This window comes from Gastrolobium bilobum, unplaced genomic scaffold, assembly GCF_033153095.1.
Source record: "Gastrolobium bilobum isolate Gb01-03AN ecotype WA unplaced genomic scaffold, APGP_CSIRO_Gbil_v1 utg19495, whole genome shotgun sequence".
Taxonomy (NCBI): domain Eukaryota; kingdom Viridiplantae; phylum Streptophyta; class Magnoliopsida; order Fabales; family Fabaceae; genus Gastrolobium; species Gastrolobium bilobum.
Genome location: NW_026898451.1, coordinates 159,704 through 183,699, shown reverse-complemented (window position 1 = coordinate 183,699; position 23,996 = coordinate 159,704). Strand labels below are relative to the sequence as shown.

At 35.6% G+C, this 23,996-nt stretch overlaps 2 protein-coding genes across 2 annotated transcripts; both read left to right on the top strand.

Annotated features, from left to right (window-relative positions):
• Positions 1-1,435: 1,435 nt before the first annotated feature.
• On the top strand, positions 1,436-16,701 carry LOC133316393 (long chain acyl-CoA synthetase 4). The gene is made up of 19 exons (XM_061518132.1): positions 1,436-1,890; positions 2,487-2,550; positions 2,663-2,752; positions 3,494-3,550; positions 3,957-4,005; positions 4,678-4,754; positions 4,873-4,912; positions 4,995-5,089; positions 6,218-6,385; positions 6,603-6,713; positions 6,857-6,944; positions 7,365-7,431; positions 7,660-7,735; positions 7,827-7,944; positions 8,977-9,222; positions 9,316-9,455; positions 14,786-14,968; positions 15,408-15,527; positions 16,455-16,701. The coding sequence occupies exons 1-19, from the start codon at positions 1,739-1,741 to the stop codon at positions 16,500-16,502; spliced, it is 1,989 nt and encodes a 662-aa protein (XP_061374116.1). The 5' UTR covers positions 1,436-1,738; the 3' UTR covers positions 16,503-16,701.
• A 3,694-nt stretch (positions 16,702-20,395) lies between these two features.
• Positions 20,396-23,707, top strand: LOC133316411 (zinc finger BED domain-containing protein RICESLEEPER 2-like). The gene is made up of 4 exons (XM_061518158.1): positions 20,396-21,061; positions 22,231-23,013; positions 23,122-23,443; positions 23,541-23,707. Exons 1-4 carry the CDS (start codon positions 20,396-20,398, stop codon positions 23,624-23,626), a joined length of 1,857 nt encoding a protein of 618 aa, XP_061374142.1. The 3' UTR covers positions 23,627-23,707.
• Positions 23,708-23,996: the final 289 nt, after the last annotated feature.

Here is a 23,996-nt window from a genome sequence, read left to right as displayed (position 1 = left end):
ACTAGACAACCGTTATTTAAAAACTTCTCAAATGAATAAATTATATAAGTTCTTCAAAAGTGTTATTTATTAGAATTGTATATAAAGTAATATATTGTTTAAAGCAACATTTTGAATACATACATTATTGTATCCATTCTTGTTAAAATCTCGATTTATTAATACGATTTTATGTTTTTACAATTTTTTATAATTTTTTTAAATTACGATTTTACATTTTATAATTTTTTAATTCCTTTCCGATTTTATTTAAGATCTCGATTTTAACAACCTTGATTGTATGTATTCACTAATGATTTCTAACCCCCAATCCCCGGTAAAATTAGCATATTAAATCTTAACATAGTTTTTTTTTTTTTTTGTGTGTGGAAATTAATCTTAGCATAGTTGATTTATAATGGAAGTAACCTAAGTGATATAGAGTTCCACACATCCTAGTATCATATAGTATCAAAATGTTTGTTTGAATGATGAATCGTACTTAGGCTAAAGAGAAGGCCTTTATTGGTCGTAAATTGCAAGGAAATCAGAATTGCAAGTGTTGCTATTTGGGGGAAAAGAGTCGTTGTTACACATTAATTGTGATTGTCCACCTGCACAAGTAATTTTGTGGCAATGTACTACGTCGAATTTGCACTATGAATTTATGACTTGGAACTAGCAAAAATGGCTTGACAGTAATACAATTGGTGCTTTCACGTGTTTGATTGCAAAAATAAATGGTCTATTATGTGTTGGCATTTATAGAGGTGGTTGAACTGAAGGCAAGTGAAATCGGGTACCAATTTAATTTGCATAATAGTCTTATCACTTTATTCATACTTGTTCTAGAAGCTGGGTGCAGCAATTGACTTGGGATATTAGATATAAAATATTCATTTTAGCATGTGATAATCAAATTTTAATCCACAAATTGAAGATGGCTGGATTACGATGTTCACAGAGAGTAAAATAATAGTGAGCTACATATGCATTGCATTCCACTTTGGGAACTCAGTTTATTTATATTCCTCCTAGATATTCTAATGATCTCTAGAGTAACAAAGATTAAAACATTCCCTTTTTTTCTATTATTTATAGTTAATTTTCTAGCTTTTTTGGGCCTTGTGGCCCATATATATATATATATATATATATATATATATATATATATATATATATAGATAAACTCGCAGCAATCTAGTTAATGCTAACAAAAATCTAAATTAACACACTTATTCCGATTTTTACTCTCTGCGATTTTGATTATTATTGTTATTATTATTTGGATAATAACGAATTCGACATTTAGGTTTGAATCGATTGCAATATTCTTAACCTGGCGATAAAATAAAAAAGAAAGAATGAAGGAACGTAAGCATATCCCAAAAATTGCGTAATTGAATTTAAAAAGAATAAATTGCGTCATTGATTCAGAACTTGTTGACCAATCCAAACCTAATTCATTTGGAAGTCTGGTGAGTGGTAAAGGCAGAGGAATTTCTCTTCCCTGGCACACCACACGACACCGCTCTCTCTCTCTCTCTCCGTCTTTCAAGTCTGCTAGTCAACACCGGCATTCACAGAAGCCACAAAGCTGACCTAATTTGCATTTAAATTCTCTGTCTTCTCTTCTGCTATCTCCCTTCTCCATTCTCCATTCTCCATTCTTCATTTCAATTCCAAATTCTCTTCCCTTCGATATTCGCCGTGATTGTTCTTCTATCGGATTGACAGAGGAAGAGGAATAATCACAGTCATGGCGCAAAGGAGTTTCATCGTTGAGGTCGAGAAAGCTAAGGGGGCGAGTGAAGGGAGGCCATCGAGGGGACCTGTTTACCGCAGCCTTTTCGCCAAGGATGGATTCCCTGCTCCTATCCCCGGTCTCGATAGCTGCTGGGATGTTTTCCGGTGAATCTAATCTATCACTTCGATTTTATTCCTCACTTTCTTCTCTCTATTTCGTTTCGAAAACCTATTGATTCACTTCACTTAATTTCATTTTTATATGCTCTCGATTTGATAGCTGAGAATTGAGTGGAAGCTTTTGTTGCTCGATGCAAATGATCACTGGTTTTTATGGACACAATCAGTAAATTATTTATTCCACTAAATAAATACAAATCAGATCGTTTCTTTTAATTTCCTTTTTTTTTATTCTTTAATTATTATGCCAACTTGCTAAGCAGAGCTCTCTGATCTGTATATCAGACTATCAAGTTAGGTAGACTTTCAATCTGAACTATCTATTTGGCACATAAAGTAATCATTTCGTGAACCACAGCTTCTTAATCAGATTCTCCAGTTTTTTTAATTTTTTTTTTCCCACTCAACATTTAAACAATTATTGTTGAACTTTTCATGCGCACGAAGAGGAACTAAATATATAGTTTAATTTAACCCGATCTAGGACTCAAAATCCTTGACATGTATTATTCCTGCTATTTCGTTCTATAGTACGATAAAATATTAGTAATTTCAGTTCTTAATGTATATTAATTTTACAGATTGTCTGTTGAGAAATATCCAACAAATCCAATGCTTGGTACCCGGGAAATTGTGGATGGGAAGGTAAAGTCTCTTGCACTGTCTAAGTTTGTGTTCTGGAAATATTATTGCCATTGCTTAACCAGTTATGGCTTTTGGTTGACTTAAATGCACATTTCTTTATGACTCTTTATAGCCTGGCAAGTACAAGTGGAAAACTTACAAAGAAGTATATGATGTGGTGATGAAAATTGGGAATTCCATCCGCAGCTGTGGTTATGGAGAAGTAAGTGAGCTATGTTTCTCTTACCGGAAAATGAAACCATGTTTTGTTTTTGGTTGTTCTAATAGTATTATCTTCTTTAATACTTTATTCCAATTCTTGGATTCTCAGTACATGCTGCGTTGTTCACTTTTTCATTATTTACTCAAAGAGATGGAAGGAGAAAGAAGGGAAGAAAGGCCATGGAAGGAGAGAGAGAGTAAACTGAAAACTGAATCTGTATATTCTGAATAATAATGAATTAAACAAGTCATACCACATATATAGACTTGGTGACCAGCTTCTAGAATATTCTAGATCTATCGACAAGCTGTTACAAACGCAACATTTCTAACTGAATACAAACAATCACAACTGACTTATCATAACAGAACTCCTGACTTAATACAAAACTGACTTGATACAATATTACTTCTATTATTTACATCAACTCTGGCGTGTGATATGCATGCTTTCATGCCAGTGAAAACTTCAAACACCTCGTACATAATTTCTTTGAAAATATGTTCCTGATAACGTTGCTATCTGCATGTTCATAATAGCTCACTACAGTAGTGAATTACTTATCAGAAACATGGCCAAGTGATTTCGAATGCTTGGCTCTTTGACTCAGATTTCTTTTTGCATCTAAGCTTGCATAATGGGTCCTTGTTTTATATGATTTTCATATTTCATTTTTGCAGATAATTATCATTTCAATCAATTTGTTCTTGTGAGCTTAAGTCATATATTTATGGTTTGCAGGGTGTTAAATGTGGTATTTATGGTGCCAATTCTGCTGAGTGGATTATGAGCATGGAGGTACATTTTATTTTGAATTTCTTTCCTCTTTGTTGTCTTTTTAATTTTTTCCATCTATTTTTTCTGTTCACTCTGTTTGTTTGAGGTTTCTATTGTATTTATATGTTGATGTTTGCTTGTATTTCGTGTTTATTGTTATTTGAATGTCTACTGTACTGCTTTGTTTCTTTAATTCTTCTTGCCTGTTTATAGTCCTTCTCGAATATAAAGGAAAATAAGGTATTTCTGGATTGAAGCTTTGTTTCTTTTATTCAATATATACTTTCTATAGAGAGTTCCACTTCTATTATTTGTTGCTCTATGCTTGTGTGGTGCTGGTGTTGGTATCCCTGGTCACCTAGCAACAATGTTGCTGAACTAGCTTCTTCTACTCAATTTTTTTTGACATATTGCCGAATAATTGCAGGCCTGCAATGCACATGGACTTTATTGTGTTCCTTTATATGATACCTTAGGTATGTTAACACCTTCTTTAGCATGTTTGTACATCATGGTGATGCTTTTACTCAGCCGCAATTGAAATTAGCTTTCCAAATCTACTGTACATGAGATTTGTGGGAAAAGTTACAATGTTTATGGACGTTGCATTTTTTTAATGTAACATTTAGCAACAAATAAAATAAATAGTTTATGCACTTTTGAAAACTTCCTGTTTTATAAACAAAGCTTTATCTTTTTGAAAAAGTATTAATTATGCAAGTGTTAAATTCACACATTCATTGAGAACTTTTATTGCAATATTTTTTTTGGTAATTTATATCAACAAATAAGTAAGTACCCTTTTGAAAATCTTACCTGATTTGAAAACAGATCTTTTTGAAAAATTATGTAAGTTCTAAACTTACACCAAAACCTGTCACTTACCTTTGACCTTGATAACTTTCCTCACAACAATGATAATTTTTTTCAAATTTACTAGCATGCTGAAAAATTTAAACCGTGCATGGTATGGCCGTATGGGTAGAATGTCCCATTGTGCAGATATTGATAATCCCTTGCAAGAAGTTTCTTGGGTCCTTTTTTGCACTTCACCGAGAATACATTCCATCCTAATACGTCAATATTTACTTTTCTAATTTTAATTTTTTTAATTACCATTGGCTTTGACACTCATATATATGACTTAGGTGCTGGGGCTGTAGAATTTGTAATATGCCATGCAGAGGTCTCAATTGCATTTGCAGAAGAAAAGAAGATACCTGAGGTTCATAAATTGAAATTATCTGTTTTGTAGCAGTTTATTGTTTGGAAGAATTAGAGAGTTGTGTACAATTTTCTGTAAACTGTCAGTCTTACCCATATTTGTTCTTGAAACTTTTCAGCTATTGAAGACATTTCCAAATACAACAAAGTATCTCAGGAGTAAGTTTTGTTGATTATCTCCTTTCTTTCCAAAAATGCATATGTATGAGAAAGAAACAATCAGTTTTATCTCTTTTTACAGCACTTGTGAGCTTTGGGAATGTTACCCCTGAACAAAAGCAAGAAGTTGAAAAGTTTGGGTTGGCAATATATTCTTGGGAGGAATTTTTACAAGTGGTGGGTTTTTCATTTCATGTATTATTACTCTTTTTCTACTATTACTTGTAAAATTGACATGAAAGCTGCTCCTTCTATAATTACTTGGCATTATCTGGAATTACTCTTACATAGCAAAAATTGTTGTATCACTATCTTGATCCACCTTCTGTTGGTGTAATAGTGGTGTATGTGGAAAACTATTAGTGAATATAGTTTACGGGCCATGAAAATGAAAAATATAAAGATGATATCTTGTAAAATGGAAACTTGTGGATTGTTTGGTTAGGTATATATATATATATATATATATATATATATATATATATATATAGGAAAAGTGTTTGTCATTTTAAATGACAGAAAGTTATGTCATTTTAAGAGAGATACAGACACAAAAAATTTGAATTTTAAATTAAAAAAACCACCCACTTTCTCTCTCCCATGATTTCCGTTTTTCTATGTCTATTTCTCTCCTAAAATGACATAACTTATGTCATTTAAAATGACAAACACCAAACCCATATATATATATATATATATATAGATAGGATCCTTTGACACCGGTGTCAAATTTCAATTTTGACACCTCATCTGAGAGCCGTTAGACCAAAAAAAATCAACCACTCTGATTTGCAAGCATGTGACACCATTGATCTTTTTTTATCTAACGGCTCTCAGATGAGGTGTCAAAATTAAAATTTGACACCGGTGTCACACGATCCTACCACATATATATATATATATATATATATATATATATATATATATATATATATATATATATGGGAAAAACATTTCTCAAGCAGCTTGAGATAAGTTTATCTTCGGCTATCCCAAAACTACGTCGTTTTATTTATTTATTTTCTTATATTAATTGATTCACCTTTGAATGGTTATGATTCCCTTTTTCTCTCTCTTCCTTTATCACCATTGATCCATCTTTGTACGGTTATGATTTAGTAGCCGGAGATAAGATTATTTCAAGCAACTTGAGAAACGATAAGCCTTATATATATATATATATATATTGGAATTTATTTTTCTAAAGCTCAGTTCAGTCATGACCAGTGGGGAGTAAAGTCTCTTTTGCTTCTATGGATATTTTGTGGTTGCCATTTCTAATTCAATTTTTAATATCTGTCACAGGGTCAAAATCAGACGTTTGATCTTCCTGTGAAGAAAAGTAGTGACATCTGTACAATAATGTATACTAGCGGAACTACTGGTGACCCCAAGGGAGTGTTAATATCCAATGAGAGTATTATTACCCTCTTAGCTGGGATTAAACGATTTCTGGAAAGTGTCAATGAACGTGTAAGTATTATTCTATTTACAACTCCTCGATTTTACTCGTAGATACATGAATGTACAGAGAACTCCCAATATGCAATCCCATTTCATTCCAAGCTAGGTAGATTGCGTATCTAATTTGAATGGTGTGGTTTTTTTCTTCTTCTTCCAGTTTTAGGATACTAATGCTTAGCTGTCCTGTCTTTAGCTTTCATAATCTCTCCTTTTTCCTTCTTTGCAGTTGCATGATAAGGATGTATACCTATCATACCTTCCTCTTGCTCATATCTTTGATAGGGTAATTGAGGAGGCATTCATATGGCATGGTGCCCAAATAGGTTTCTGGCGTGGGGTGAGTATATGTGCTAAATCCATCCTTACTAAATGAAGATTTTATGTGATAATTGAAATTTGGATTTGATTTTATCTCAAAAATGTCAAACTTTTGTTTTGATTGGATGTGGAATATGACCATCATTTACACAATGGCTGCAGGATGTCAAATTGTTAATTGAAGACATTGGGGAGCTAAAACCATCTGTTTTTTGTGCTGTTCCTCGAGTGCTTGATAGAGTGTACTCAGGTAGACTCTTGTAATTGTTGACAGTTATACAATGCACAGGCCTTGCTTACGTTAAGAAATTCCAAAATGTTTAATCTTTTTTTAATAGAACGGGGGGCGGTGAGGATAAAATTCATGACCACTTGGTTAGAGAGGCTCTGATACCATGTTAAGAATCATTTCAACTCAAAAGTTTAAGTTGTTGGGTTAAAGGCCATATTAATGGTTTTATATTATTTCTCTCCAACATGTTTCTAGCATCACATGATGTTGATGGTCATATTGTGATTTCAGGAGGACTAGACTACTCTGTAAATTATTTCTTGATCATTGGAGTGTCATTTTTCTTACATTTCTTTTCCTGAGCTGCCTCCCCCAAACCCATTGAAGAAAATAAAATAAATTATGCATGAAGACTTCCAATCTCCTTCTGTTACACAGGTTTGACGCAGAAGATTTCTTCTGGGGGCTTCCTTAAAAAGACATTATTCAACTGTGCTTACTCATAGTAAGTACTATGCTATTGTAAATGATTACTTGATTCTTGGTGAAATCATGAGAAACCCACAATGAACTGTCCCGGTCACAAATCGTCTGTAAGATATTAGGGAACTAAGATTTTTCCTATGTGTCACACACAAATTCTCTTTTAGATTAGTATTAATTTTTTTTATTAGGTTGTATCTAAATTATTGGTGGTCCTTCTGTAAGCAGTGCAATTTTTAATTGATTGCAGCAAGTTGCATAACATGAATAAAGGGCTTAAGCATGGAGAGGCATCTCCACTTCTTGACAGAATTGTATTTGACAAGGTGGTAAAACTATAAATTTTAATTCCGAAGCCCCTCAGTATGACAGAGTTGTTGTATTTTCTGACTAATCATGGTTTTGTAATTTGATCAGGTAAAGCAAGGTTTAGGGGGTAATGTACGTCTTATTTTGTCTGGAGCAGCACCTCTCTCTACACACGTGGAAGGTTACTTGCGGGTGGTGTCTTGTGCTCATGTCCTACAAGGATACGGTATGCTCTTTTTAAATTTGAAAATCAAACATTTACCGTGCCATTATTTTTTTCAAAAACATGCTAAATACTCATTTTAGTTGCACATCTGTTAAACTAAACCGTTTCTATTTAACAATAATTGATTTTTTTTTAAACAAAAATAAATTCATTTAAATCTGAATGCTATTTTCATGTGATACAGACAACATATGCTGATTGGTGATTTTTTATTTTATTTGTGTAAAGGAAAATAGTAATATCTTTATCTGAGAATTGCAGATCTTGTATTAAAGAGTATTTTTCACAATCCAAAAGAAAACTAGGTAGATGTTTCTCATACTCACTCAAAACTTGAGAAACCAGTTCTTATTTGATTAGTTTAGTGACACTATTTCAAAAGAAAACCTAGGACAAAGTCAAACTAGCTGGTTTTTATTTAAACCATAAACTTCCTTATTTTTCTCCATTTGTCATTTTACTTTCTTCGATACTAAACTAGGAAATTTTTGACTAACTAAATTGTTTAAAACCATTTTAAACTATACAGAATTACCATACCACTTTCAACTTAAAACAGTTCTTATTCCGTTCTAAATTTGTGTGATTGCCACTAGTCTTTTGTAAACACTATTAGTGTGGAACTTTTCACTTGTTACAAAGCTTATAGTATAGTTCTGGATGTGGGGCAATAACTGCTTCATATAAACGGCCCTAATTGCATAAAATGTATTCTTATATTAGTTGAATCTCCGTTTATGTTTAGTTGACTCTAATTTTGAATATCAAGTGGTAATTATATGGTTCTAAAATTATCCTTGATTAATGTTGATAAGAGCAGTGGCAATTAGCTAATACTTTTAGATTTATTGCATGTTACTAGTACAAATGATATCTAACTGAAACCTATATGGAAATTATTCTAATGTCTCTTCACTCTAATGCAGTTTATGTGCGCCGAAGATAATGTAGCTATTTAAATGTTAGACTTCTTTACGGCCCTTGTACTAGCCTGTGGACTTGATTAATCTGCTTTTTTAAAAATGAAAATAGGTCTGACTGAAACCTGTGCGGGAACCTTTGTCTCATTACCAAATGAAATGGAAATGCTTGGAACAGTGGGCCCTCCTGTACCAAATGTGGATGTGTGTCTGGAATCTGTTCCTGAAATGGGGTACGATGCCCTTGCAAGTACACCAAGAGGAGAAATTTGTGTAAAGGGAAAAACCTTGTTTTCGGGGTACTACAAACGTGAAGACCTCACGAAAGAGGTTCTGATTGATGGATGGTTCCATACAGGTTGTTTATGTTTTCCAAAATTGAAGTTTAAAGATACTCTTTTAAATTGGAAAGGGTCACATTTTTTTATTTTATGAATGATATATCCAACAGGTGATATTGGAGAGTGGCAACCTAATGGAAGCATGAGAATTATTGATCGGATGAAGAATATATTTAAGCTTTCACAAGGAGAATATGTTGCTGTTGAAAACCTGGAAAATATTTATGGTCAACTTTCTTGTATTGAATCTGTATGTCCTGGTAACCCTTTCAATGATTTTGGATATGTTCCTAGCTTGCAGTGAATTTATTGCCCATAGCAAGATGGAAAAATATGTGATAGATGATCTGTTATTTATATAAAAATGGGAAAAGGTGTTTGGAAAATGTTACTCATATACTACTAAAGCTGGTGAGCTCGGTTGTTCATGATAGAATTACAGTAATTGTGCCCTTTATGGGCTTGAGATGAATGGGTCCAATCTTGAGCAATTAATCTTATGGCTCAGCTTGATATTATTTGATTACGAAGTTCAAATTAAGAATTGAATCTGAAAATATATTGTATATTCAAGTGTGTAAGTCTGTACAAGGAGGCTCTCTATTTATAGAGACTAAAAGACCTAATGGGATGACTTAATGGGTCAAGCCCATAATCTAGACTATTCTAATAATAATAAATTAATATTATTTCTAACACTCCCCCTCAAGCTGGTGTGTATATATCAAAAGCTCCCAGCTTGTTACAAATATGATCTATTCGGGGACCTCTAAGAGCTTTAGTGAATACATCCGCAAGTTGATCATTGGAATTGACAAATGCTGTCTCGATCTCCCTTGACTGGATCTTTTCTCTAACAAAATGACAGTCAATTTCTATATGCTTGGTCCTCTCATGAAAGACTGGGTTAAAGGATATATGCAAAGCGGCTTGGTTGTCACAAATGAGCTTCATAGGCCTTTGTTCACAGAGATGGAGTTCCTTCAGCAATTGACTCAGCCAGATGAGCTCACAGGTTGCATTTGCCATTGCCCGATATTCTGCCTCCGCACTGGATCTGGCGACCACAGTTTGCTTCTTACTCTTCCAAGAGATCAAATTTCCTCCGAAGAGAACACAATACCCTGAGGTGGATCGTCTATCTGAAGGAGAACCTGCCCAGTCAGCATCTGAATAACTAGAGATCTCTGAACTCCCTTTATTTGTATATAATAAACCTCTTCCTGGCGCCTTTTTAATATATCGGAGAATTCTAATAACTGCATCCCAATGGGAGTCACAGGGAGAACCAAGAAATTGACTTGCAACACTCACTGCGAAGGAGATATCTGGCCTTGTCACAGTAAGATAATTCAATTTTCCAACTAGTCGGCGGTAGCGACTAGGATCTGGCAGTGGCTCCCCCTGTCCTGGTAATAACTTAACATTGGGGTCCATAGGTGTATCAATGGGTTTACAGCCTAACATGCCAGTCTCATCTAGGATATCCAGTGCATACTTCCTCTGACCGATGGAAATGCCCCGCCTAGACTGTGCAACTTCGATCCCCAAGAAATATCGAAGGCTGCCAAGATTTTTGGTCTGAAATTGATTGAATAAATGCTCTTTCAACTGATCAATCCCGGTCTGATCACTGCCTGTAATGATAATGTCATCAACATAGACCAGGAGATAAACGCACTGGCCATAAGAGCTATGCCGGTAAAAGACAGAATGATCGGCTTTGCTTCTGATTAATCCAAAGGATTTAACAACTGAACTAAAGCGGCTAAACCAGGCCCGAGGAGATTGCTTCAGGCCATATAAAGATTTTCGAAGTTTACATATCATTCCAGAACTCTCCCCCTGAGCAACAAAACCTGGTGGTTGCTCCATATAAACTTCCTCCTGCAAGTCACCATGTAGAAAAGCATTCTTAATATCAAGTTGGAGAAGGGGCCAGTGATGAATGGCGGCAAGGGCAAGAAACAGGCGAACAGAAGCCATCTTAGCAACAGGAGAAAAGGTATCCCCATAATCAAGACCAAAGATCTGTGTGTATCCCTTGGCCACTAAGCGAGCTTTAAGGCGATCAACAGTGCCATCAGGACCAACTTTAACTGTGAACACCCATCGACAACCAACAACAGACTTCCCGGGAGGAGCACGAACAAGATCCCAAGTGCCATTGGAGTGAAGTGCTTGCATTTCATCAAGCATCGCCTGGCGCCACCCTGGATGAGATAGTGCTTCACCTGTGGTTTTAGGGATGGAAACAGAAGAGAGACTAGAAACAAAAGTAAAATGTTGTGAAGAAAGTCTGTCATAACTCAAGAAAGAATAAAGGGGATGAGGATTTCGAGTGGATCGAATACCTTTCCGAAGAGCAATGGGAGGAGTCTCTGATGGAGGATCCGGAGGAGAAGAGCCGACGGGAAAGAGCGATGAGTCATCAAGAGGCAAAGTCGGTGGAGGTGCAGGCTGACGACGCTGGTATGTGAGGAGAGGACGATCTGCAGGTATGGAGGTAATTGGTTGCTCCTCTGAAATAGGGTCACCTGCAGCTGGTAAAGACAAGTCAGGAAAAGGAACAGGAAGGACCTGATCAACTTGGGACACTGGAGACAGAGTAGAGTGAAAAGGCTGCTGATCAAGGAAAGTGACATCAGCAGAAACGATATAACGCTTGAGATCAGGAGAATAGCAACGATACCCTTTTTGAAAACGTGTATACCCAAGGAAAATACATTTGAAGGCCTTGGATGTCAACTTGTCTTTACCTGGAGTAAGATCATGAACAAAACAAGTACAGCCAAAAATATGTAAAGGCAGAGGATAAGAAGATGCTCCGGGAAACAAAATACTGTGGGGAACATCATTATTTAGCACAGAAGAGGGCATGCGGTTGATAAGGAAACATGAGGTGATAATAGCATCTGCCCAAAAACGGAGTGGGACGTTCATATGAATGAGAAGGGTATGTGCAGTTTCAACTAGATTTCTATTTTTACGTTCAGCGACTCCATTTTGTTGTGGAGTGTGGGGACAGGTAGTCTGGTGTATCGTCCCTTGTGTATCCAGAAATTTAGAAAATTCAAGAGACACATACTCTTTTGCATTATCACTGCGCAAGATTTGAATAGAAGCACCAAATTGAGTTTTTATTTCTGCACAAAACTTTTGATAAATTGAAAATAACTCAGAACGATTTTTCATTAAATAAATCCAAGTGCAACGGGAGAAATCATCAATAAAGGTGACAAAATACTGAAAACCCAAAACAGACGTTGTTCGACTCGGACCCCAAATATCAGAATGAACAATAGAAAAAGGAGCATCAGCTCTTTTATTGACTCTATTAGCAAAGGAGGAGCGAGTGTGTTTTCTTTGCTGACAAGAATGACAGTTTAAAGACTTAAGATTGGATAAAAAGGGAACCATATGCTGAAGCTTGGAGAGGTTTGGATGACCCAGACGGCTGTGAATTAGCTCAGGAGACTCTGTGAGAGAACAGGCTACTGGAGAAGGTGGTGCAATCAGATAGTAGAGACCTCGTGACTCAACGCCTGCTCCAATCGTCTTCCCCGTACCCGAATCCTGCATAGAAAATGATTGTTTAGAGAAGGTAATAGTACATGAAAGAGAATGAATCAACTGACTAATAGAGATTAAATTAAAAGGAATGCCAGGTATATAATAAACAGAACTCAAAGTTAAAAGGGGAGTTGGGTTGGCTTCCCCAATTCCACGAGCAGGAGCCTTAGTGCCATCAGCAAGAGTGACAGGGGGTAGGTTATTAGAATAAGAAAGAGAAGTGAAGAGATCTTTATTACCACAAAGATGATGAGTAGCACCTGAGTCTATTATCTAGGGTCCAAGAGATGATTGATAAAAACAAGCAACATGATTACCAGTGTCTTGAGTAGGATGCTGAGAAGAAACCTTCTTGAGAAGTGCCTCATAGTCGGCACTTGAAAGAGTTACTAATCCAGTTGAAGGTGGTGTAACATCAGTTTGAGCAAATTTGGCAGATGGTGGCTTCAAATGAGGGTACTTCCTATAGCAGCGTTCTTCAAAATGCCCAAGATTCTGGCAATAATTGCAACGAGGCCTCTGTCTGCGGCCACGTCTGTGACCGCGTCCACTGTTCCAATTGGAATCACTGGCCCGAGAAAAGAATGGAGATGGGGTAGTACCGGAGATGATGCCAGTCGTGTTTTTGGACGCATTATTTGAGCCCTCCATCACAAAATAAAAGGAGATGACCAGAAAATAGCAAAGAACTACAAGAAAGCAAGAAATCGCGCAAAAACGTTGCACAAAAGTGTCCAAACAACGGGTTTTTCACTGATATCTTTCAAACGGATGGGACCCACAACGAACGGAGACCAGATCTGGAAAGAGGGTGAGGAGGCGAGCAAGATGGTGGTGGTCCGGCCTGGAACGGTGGCCGGACGGTGGCTCACGCGCCGGAACAGTGGTTCGGCCGCCAGAGACTTCCACCGGCGCGTGGATGCTCCGATTAACACGCGGCTTGGACAGACAGGGTCGCCTCCCTGAGCCGCTCCTGATCGCGTGGTGGTTGTTCGAAAAAGTCGCCGGAAAAGCAGTCTGACGGCGGTGAACAGTGGCGGACGGTGGTTTCGTGGCGGTTTCCGGCGATGAACGGAGGCTGACGATCTTTTTTCTGATGATACGAGGTTGAGGACAAGAAATTTGTGACTAAATAAGAATTAGGTGTGAAAGGATGGTTGCCGGTATGATGCACGGCAGTAAAAAGAAAGGAAAAGATATATATGCGGAAGCAGAGCCCTCAGATCGAGAGCTCTGATACCAAATTGAATCTGAAAATATATTGTATATTCAAGTGTGTAAGTCTGTACAAGGAGGCTCTCTATTTATAGAGACTAAAAGACCTAATGGGATGACCTAATGGGTCAAGCCCACAATCTAGACTATTCTAATAATAATAAATTAATATTATTTCTAACATTAAGCAAGCTGCAGACTGATCCTCAGTGTGATTCTCAGTTTATGGCCAACATACACATGTACTTGCTGATGTGAAAATTTCAAGAAGCTCTATGTAGTTAAAGAATAATATGTCCAACATGAAACAAGAATGCACTTTTGGATATGTTTAGGCATGGAAGAAAAACATCCTAGCCTAGTGAAAAGCGATATATTTAGGCTTGGATGTTTTTCTTTCATGCCTAAACATATACAAAATTGCATTCTTGTTTCGTGTTGGACAGATTATTCTTTAACTACGTAGAGCTTCTTGAAATTTTCACCATCAGCAATTACATGCGATGTTGGCCATAACCTACGTTCAGAGGTACTGCTGCATGTTGATATACTATATATGGTGTCCACATTCTGTAGTTTAGTATGATCACTTGTCCAGGTTAAGAGTTAAGACTATTCTAGTGGCATGTATCGGTGCAATTATTTGTTGTAGCATCCAAATGTATGAATGATTTCAAGAAGTTTAGCTCAGTTCGCAGATAGAAACAAAGTACTTAATTTCAGCTTCATTTCATGAGCTGAAATGTTCTGTTCCATGCTGATATAAACTTTTTTATTTCTCCTCTGTTTCAGATATGGGTTTATGGAAACAGTTTTGAGCCCTTCCTTGTTGCTGTTGTTAACCCCAGCAAGCAAGCACTTGAGCATTGGGCAGAAGAAAATGGTATATCATTGGACTTCAATTCTCTCTGTGAAGATTCTAGGGCAAAAAGTCACATCATTGAAGAGCTTTCAAAGATTGCGAAGGGAAAGAAGGTCCTATTTAGTTAAATTTTCTTATCATTGTTCTAATATGTTATATTTTGGAGTATATATGTATGTATATATCATGGTGATAAAATTTCACCTTAATCTAAAGTGGTCTTCTACAACCAAGATTATTTATAATTCACATATTATATGCTTTTCAAATAAGAGAAAATATCAACCTTTTTTTTTTGGTAATAGAAAATACCAACCATTTGATCACATACTTTTTTGTTCAAAATGATATTTAACATGAAATATTAACATATAACTAACTATGATTCCATGGTTGGATTGACCAAAAACATTATGCATAAAGGGATTGCCTTGAGTGATGTGTGTTTGGTCTTACACCAGCATAAAATGATCCTATTCAATATGTACATATGTGTTTGTGTTTAAGTACATTTCCTGAAGCTTTGTCGGATGGTGAATATTTTTTTGGCAGTTGAAAGGTTTTGAGTTTATAAGAGCAGTCCATCTTGACCCGGTTCCATTTGACATGGAACGTGACCTTATCACTCCTACGTATAAGAAGAAGAGGCCTCAGTTGCTTAAATACTATCAGGTAAAAGTTGTCAAATTCTCAGGATTTTATTTTGCTTCATTTCTAATATAATAGGTAGTAAAGTGGATCACCTTCATAAGTGGAAGGTTCTTTTTTCTCTTCCTCAGTTTTTTCTTTCTACCAAGCAACAAATAAAAGAGTTAGGGAAATCTCAATCAATTCCCATTGTATTGATTGAGTTGTCTACTAGTCAGTGTGATCAGACCAGTATGGTCCTATGGCCATAGAAACATTACTGTAATTGTATCTGGCTAGATGTTGCTTTGGCCAACCTACCAATAATCTTTGTTGAAAAATGGGATAGAGTAAGCTAAGATAGCCGTATACTATCAGTGTATATATGTAAAACGATCATATATGTACATGCACGAGTGGTTTTTTTTGTGAAAGGAGCAAATCTGGAACATTCATTTGTAGTCTCGCGGCCACTTAAAATATCACTATGTTGTCATGCGGATCACACATATATGATCCAGTAGTCAAGATATGTTCATCTAACTCACAATCAACCACTCCTCATTTGATATGTCCCGCATACACCCAATACAGCTGCTCACATATATATGCGTAGACAAACAGATGTGAAATTGGACACTTGACATGGTAGTTGAATTCTGAGCATTTTTGAATGTCAAATGGACTGCTACACATCCAAACGCTTATTGGAGAGACATGCATGCTCGTGTGTAGATCTTCTGTAGAAATAAATAGGTCATTTAAATTGAGTTGTTAGCCTCTAAGTAGTTGCGAGCATGAATTTCTTTCTGATTCTACTCCACATTTAACTGCAATTTTATGGCTCACCTTTCCATCTATGTTTTTCAGTGTCAAGCCATTTTATGATAATGCTTACTGAATTTAATTTTGCGTCAATGATGGGGTGGGAAATGGTGAAAGTACTGACTGCAATATTTTTTGTGTGGACAGAATGTCATTGATAACATGTACAAGACGGGAAATAAACCCAATGCCTGAGATCCGCTTTGGGAGTTAATGCCATGAAGATAATTTATTTTTTGCATGTTATTGTATTTGCCTCTGTTCAATTGTCTCCTCTTGATGACTGTATATATGATTATTCAGAGATGACAGACAATATTTCATGCTTAGATTCTGCTCAACTGTAGAGGATACGAAAATATAAAATTAGAGTTTAATCAAATTATTGGCTCGACATGACATTATTTCTTTCAGCGCTTTTGTTAGGAAAATACTGTTTCATCCTATGACGCCAATCGTGTAGCTTATTCTTGCAACTGTTTTCTCTAATTTCCTGGGACAGCAATTATCCTTCCTCTCTGGATTAAGGAAGAAGTTGCATGAGATGCAGTTCTCAATCTCACCGCCCACTTTTATTATGTTTACAACTTTTTTTTTCTTTTTTTTTTCTTTTTTACAATATAATAAAACGTTTTTGTAGTTGAGGTTCCGTACAGTTTTTAAAAACTCTAGACGATATCAATCCCCTTCTCCTATAATGGCAATGAAAATTTATTCGGTCCAGTGATGATTTTAGGGAAATGGTTACTTGTGTTTTTTTAAAATTTGTGGTAACACGGGACCAGAACCTTGTAAAGAAAGGAAACAGATTACATCGTTGTGACCTTATCGAACTGGTCACCAATAAGAGGCACAGATGGTAGAAATTAAAGAGTGGATATTCTTGTGTGTTATTTAATATAACGGAAATACAATTCTCCATCCGCAGGAATGTGAACAGTAATTCTTGCAGAGAGAGATTGATTTTTGAGTTTTTTGTTTTTTATTTTCTTTAATCATAAATGATGGGACCCGCATCCGTTTATATCTGCTGGAAAATAGTGTTATCAACTGCAACATAAGAAAATTCATCCCCTTAATATAATCATGTTATGTAAGAGGATTCTAATTATACATGAATAAATTAATGATGATAAGGAAGAGATAAAAAAAATATATGGATGAAAAGTTACACAGCTATCACCGTTGCATGCATGGTCCTTGAAGTTAAAAAAAAATGGAGATGGAGAGTATCAAGTATGTCCATTTTGTTTGAAAGGAAACATGGTAAGAAAGCGTCTTTAGTTAACAGCCAACAATCCGAGGTCCATCAGTTTTAGAATTGCCCGAAATTGAAACATATTAAGCACAAAATTTGTCAAAATCACTTTATTCTTTAATTTAGGAATTGAGGATAAATAGAGAAGTGAGATACCTACAAGTGAAGAATTTTTGATACATAGATGTAAGATATTTTTACTACCAAATGTTTTTACTATGAATTCACTATCACTCTAATATAAATTATATATTCCAGAGAATATATTAAAAGCTGTTTTTCTTCTCTCTTCAGAAACTTTTCAGATAGATTGTCAGTTGAAAAGTGGGATCCAACATTGATTAAAGTGATAATAGAAATATTTAGTAGTAAGAATATCTTACCTCATGCTACATATATAACTTTTTGAATGTTTTAAGATATTGTAGAGCCATTACAGAGAGAGACCAGTCCTAAAAAATCCATCTCTGGTGCAAAAAATAATTCAAAGAACATGAAGGTAGCTTGAAGCGACATTATTATAACTAAATGCAATGCATATAGAGAAATATAAAATTATTAAAAAAGTCTTCATTTACTCGCATCAATTTTTGGATTGAATTGATTTACATGTCCATAATTTAATTCTCTTTGCTTCCTATTTTATGATATTAAAAATCACTTATAGACCTTTACTTATCAACTAAGATTTTGAGTTGAATTTATTGCTTCACACAAACACCGCAAGAAGGTGAGATTGATGCAATTACATAATATAAATGCTTAATTAGTATGAAGGTTTTTATCCGTGGGAAATTTTTTTCACACATTTATATGATCCTCCTATACAGATATATTCCACGGCCCAGCATGACATGAGAATAAAGTTCAATGCACAAACACAGGTCATCTAAAAAGAATAGAGATCAAATCCTTTAGCTAACAAGTCAACGATCAAACTTCTTAATATGACACGTATGCTTGCACTAGTGTGACAACCTAAATTTCTTGAAGTGAAAATAGATATATAAATTTATTGTGCCCAGTAAAAATCATTTGATTGTGCAAGGTAATTTCACAAGACAAAATCACAAAATACAAGCAAATGAGCTGTAACCTCCCGACATATTGATGCAATACACACACAATAAGTTGAATTACTGTTCATAATTAAAGATAAAGTTTTACAATATTTTAGGAAAATAGATGAGATGGATTTCAAAATCAACTTCTAGAATTGCATGACAATAAATGTCAAATAAAAAAAAAATGCAAAAAGGAATTTTTTTTTTTTTTTTTTTTTTGGTACAGAAAAGAAAGTATCTTTAGCTTCACGTATGAGAATGTTTACAAGCACACAACCAATTCTTCCTACACCATACAGCGGTTGAAAGTTTTGGGGTAACGTGACATTGAATAAGTGAATAGTAAATATAAAAAGGCTCCACGCATGGCTGCAGAAAGAGCAGCATGCAACCAGACACAAGTACCCATATCATGGGCTGTAAAGCCTGAATTTAAATTTGGGCCTTACGCCTCTTGTAACATGATATGATGACTGATGAGATGGGTCGGGTCAAATGGACCCTTTGGGCTTTTTACTAGTTGATGAAGGTGGGTTTTGGGTTAAGTTATGGTTTTCCTTTTTCTTCTTTACCTTCCCAGAGCCATATACGGACACACAAACACTACCCCTTTCCCCTTCCCTCCGTACCGCCCCGCCTCCGCAAGTTCCCGCCGGCGACTCCTTCCTTCCTCGCGACATAGAGAACGAGTAGACGATCCCTTCCTTTCCTCGCCACTCGCCATTTGCCACAACACAGTACGTGCTTCTCATTTCTCTGTCACTTTTTGGTAACAGTTTTCTTAAAAAAGATCTGTGTCTCACTTTCTGTACCTCTCTTTTCCGCTAAAAAGACCCATTTTAAAGAGTATTGTAGTAAATTACCCAACATTCCTTCTTCTTTTTTTCCATGAGTTTGTTTTTGTGTGACCCAATGTGGGGACACAGAAACAACTAATAAAAGCATGCAATTTCGTGTTTTCGTAACAGCTTTTTTCAAGCCCGTGGAAACAGATTTCATTCTCTCCTTTATTTATTTGTTTGTTTCTATGGAACCCTGGGAACAGAATCACTAATTTTAATTACTCATGTGCTAATTTATTTATTTATTTACGATTTTGACTGCATTTTAACATGGATAATAGGTGCTCACACAACTTGGTGTTGGTTCCAGAAGATAAAAGTAGGAGTGCAAGTCCTTGGTGGGGTCGAACCAGAGGTTGAGTCATTGCCAACCCCATTGACATACGAGGTAAGACTTGGTTGTTGTTAGTTTTATCTATGACTACCAGAACTTCTACATTGTTTCATGGGGTAATGCTAGGTCTTTGTGCGTAATGAGACCTCGCTTGATATAGGCTTGTAAGTTTTTAGATATTTATAAGAGCATTTTGTATGCTCATGAAATTTTCACTTGCATTGTCACGAGACGTGGAGCACGCAGTTAGTGGCTGCCATGTTAACAAGTGTACCAGAATTTGTCCTCTAACTTACATGAAGAAAAGAATAACATACAATTATATTGAGATTATGATCATGTGGAATGAGATCTTATTTCTGATATTTCCTGCACTCATAGTCTCTATAATTATTTTGAGATTCTGCAATTAAAGTGACTATTCGTTTTGAAATATATGGTGGCTGAGACATCTCGTCTTTCAGTATCCATTAAGATATATTGTCTTGACTTGTACTGCTATGACCGAGGATAATTTACTTTTCTTATGATTTGGTTGTGATCGTTTGTTTTGCAGTGGACATATTTTGTTTGTAATTTGAAATTGCAAAATGGAATCAGACAGTAGCCCTATTGGTGTTGATATGGAAAATTTGGACAATGAGATTGAAGAAGAATCTCATATTAGCCCTTGTAAGAAAAGGGTTAAATCAACAACATCGGATGGTTGGATATTGAAGTCTCAACAAATAGATCAAAGGGTAGTTCGTGAGATGGGTGTTGCTTTGATCATTGAGCTGGGTTTGCCCTTTAACTTTTTTGAGTTGAAGGGGATTAGGAGATGGGTAAATTACCTGAATCCTGATGCTATTCTTATTTCTAGAAATATGATTGTGGCCGATGTCTTAAATATTTACAAGAAAGAGAAGGAGAAGCTTAAACAAATAATGGCTAGCATTCCTACTAGAATATGCTTAACTTTTGATTTTTGGACATCTTGTCCTAACCCTGGTTATATATGTTTGACTGCTCATTTTGTTGACACAAATTGGAAGTTAAATAGCAAAATTCTCAATTTTTGCATACCTCCTCTTGATCCTGACTTTGAGTTGTCTCAAATGTTACTTGATATTTTGAAGGATTGGGAAATAGAGAAGAAGATTCTTTCTATTACCTTGGATGATTCATCTCCCGAAGACAATATGCCAGAAACTTTAAAAAATCAACTTGCTTCGGAAAATTGGTTGTTATGTGATGGAGAGTTTTTTCCTATCACGGTAGGTGTACACCAAGGGTCGGCTCTAAGTCCTTACCTCTTTGCCTTAGTTATGGATGAACTAACAAAAGATATTCAAGAGGAAGTGCCATGGTGTATGCTTTTTGCAGACGATATTGTGCTTATTGATGAGAGCAAGGAGGGTGTTAATAGAAAACTTGAATTGTGGAGAAGCACATTGGAATCCAGAGGATTCACATTAAGTCGAAGCAAGACTGAGTATCTGAAGTGTGAGTTTTCTCTGGTACGAGATGAGGACCAAGAACCTGTGCATCTAAATGGTCAAGAGGTACCCAAAAAAGATGCTTTTAAATACTTGGGCTCCATTTTACAAAACGGTGGAGAGATTGATGAGGATGTAAATCACAGAATCAGAGCAGGGTGGATGAAATGGCGCAGTGCATCTGCATTTTGTGTGACCGCAAAATCCCCCTGAAGTTAAAAGGAAAATTCTATAAAACGGCAGTAAGACCGGCAATGCTATATGGAGCAGAATGCTGGCCAGCACATAGGCAACATGAGCATAAGATGGGAGTAGCAGAGATGAGGATGTTAAGGTGGATGTGTGGTTACACAAGGATGGATAAGATAAGAAATGAAGATATTCGACGAAAGGTCGGAGTAGTACCGGTAGCCGAGAAGATGAGAGAACATAGATTGAGGTGGTTTGGGCACGTGATGAGAAGACCCATGGATGCTCCTGTAAGAACAGAAGTTTGTTACCAAGAGCTCAACACAAAAAGAGGCAGAGGTAGGCCGAAGCTTACTTGGGGGAAAGTAGTAAAACAAGATTTAATGGAGTGGGATATAGATTGGCGGACAATATGTCTTAGAACGGAATGGAGAAAAGCTATAAGTATGGTGGAGGGTTAGACCCGCTGTTATTCCTATGTTCCAGATGGTCCCTTTTTAGTCCTTTTCCCCACTTCTTCTTGTCCCTTTCTTTTTTACTTTTATTTATTTATATATACATATATTGTTATCTTATTTTATCTTATTTTATATTTTTATTTTATTTGTTTATTTTTATTTATTTATTTTTGGCTTTTTTTTTTTTTTTTTTTTTTCAACCGTTTTGTATCTTTCATGTGGGTTCATCTACCACCGACCCCAATTAATTTGGGATAAAGGTGTTGTTGATGTTGATGTTGATGTTGATGTGATGGAGAGTTTTTTCATGTGCATTGTTTTGCACACATTTTGGATTTGATTGTTCGAGAAGGGCTGGAAGTAGCTGGCGATGTTGTGCATAAAATAAGAGAGAGTGTCCATTATTTGAGGAATTCAGAGAGTAGATTGACAAAATTTAAAGAATGCATTGAACAAATTGATGGTGTTGACACTTCAACAATTGGCTTGCGTATAGATATTCCTACTAGATGGAATACTACTTATTTGATGCTTAAAAGTGCTCTCAAATACCAAAATGTATTTGCAAGTCTCCAATTGATTGATAAAAGTTATGAATATTGTCCTTCGTTAGTAGAGTGGAAAAGAGGTGAAAAAATTTGTGAATTATTGCTACCATTTTATTATATTACCAACTTGATTTGTGGCACATCCTATCCTACTTCCAATTGGTATTTTTTGCTGGTTTGGAAAATTCAATGTGTTTTAAATGATACTTTAAGTGATGAAGATGAAGTTATAAAAAGCATGGCTGAAAGGATGGTAGTAAAGTTTGAAAAATATTGGGATGAGTATAGTGTTGTGCTTGCACTAGGAGCTGTTCTTGATCCACGGATGAAGCTTTCTTCATTGGCTTATTGCTTCTCAAAAGTTAATTCAGCTGCTTCTGACCAAACGCTTGAACATATAAGGAGAAAGTTGTACATGCTCTTTGAGAAGTATTCAGGTAACAATTCTTCCAATTCCAATGTTCAAAGTGCTGTTCCAACTCAATCTTCAAGCATACAAAAGAAATTCAAGGAAATAAGTGAAGGAATATTCCAGGTAATTTTATGCATATTTTGAATTGATATTATATTTGCTTTATATTGAATATTTTTTAAACTTTATCTTGCTTTTCTTTTCATATGCTTTACTTGTCAAATATGATAGGAATTCAAAATGCACCATCAGCAGCTTGCAACTAAAAGCGGAAGGTCTCAACTTGATGTTTATTTGGATGAACCAAATTTGAATTTTGATTATCATGAAAATTTGGATGTATTGCAATGGTGGAAGGATAATAATTATCGCTTTCCAGATCTATCATTAATGGCTCGAGACTTGTTAAGCATTCCCATTATAAGAGTGGGTTCTGAATCTACATTTAGCATTGGTGCACGTGTCTTTAACAAATATAAATGTCGTCGCATGACAAAAAATATCCAAGCTTCTATTTGTGCTCGCAACTGGCTGCATGGTTTTGTTAACCTAGGTAATTTGTTTAATTTCAATGCAATTATAGTATTATTTTGAATAATAATAATTATTTGTCAATTTTTTGATTTTATTTTTTGTATTGTGATTTGTAGATGATGATGATGAAGAGGATGAAATTTTAAGTGTGGAATATCTTTCAAAGGAAGCATCCAATATCCTCGATGAGGAGGAGGATTGACTTATTTGTTTATAAATTTAGTTTTTCTGATGGACTTAGTGTTGTTTGTTTTGTAATTATGGTTGTAATTCCATGACTAATTTCCTTGTATTATGTTATTTTGATATTTTGACTTAAATCTATGGGAGAAATATTTTGTTTAATTTTTTTCTTTTTTTTAACATTTTCTGTAAAGTGAGGCAATACGCCCTATCTCATTTTTGTAACTTCCGAGGCGGTCAACCTCTAATATCCCTAATCTGGCACCTATATGTGATGGTAGGGTCATCCATTGCTGTATATGACAAAACTTTGAGCATGCATCATGCACAAGCTAAGTTTTGAGATGTATTACTTTGATGTTACTTATAAAGAAGAATCTACAAAGGCA

Coding starts and splice junctions, on each gene's coding strand:
- LOC133316393 (XM_061518132.1), top strand. CDS start 1,739: ATGGCGCAAAGGAGTTTCATCGTTGAGGTCGAGAAAGCTAAGGGGGCG. Junction 4,755..4,872: donor AAGAAAAGAAGATACCTGAG/GTTCATAAATTG, acceptor GAAACTTTTCAG/CTATTGAAGACATTTCCAAA. Junction 7,736..7,826: donor ACAGAATTGTATTTGACAAG/GTGGTAAAACTA, acceptor TAATTTGATCAG/GTAAAGCAAGGTTTAGGGGG.
- LOC133316411 (XM_061518158.1), top strand. CDS start 20,396: ATGGAATCAGACAGTAGCCCTATTGGTGTTGATATGGAAAATTTGGAC. Junction 23,014..23,121: donor TAAGTGAAGGAATATTCCAG/GTAATTTTATGC, acceptor CAAATATGATAG/GAATTCAAAATGCACCATCA. Junction 23,444..23,540: donor GCATGGTTTTGTTAACCTAG/GTAATTTGTTTA, acceptor TGTGATTTGTAG/ATGATGATGATGAAGAGGAT.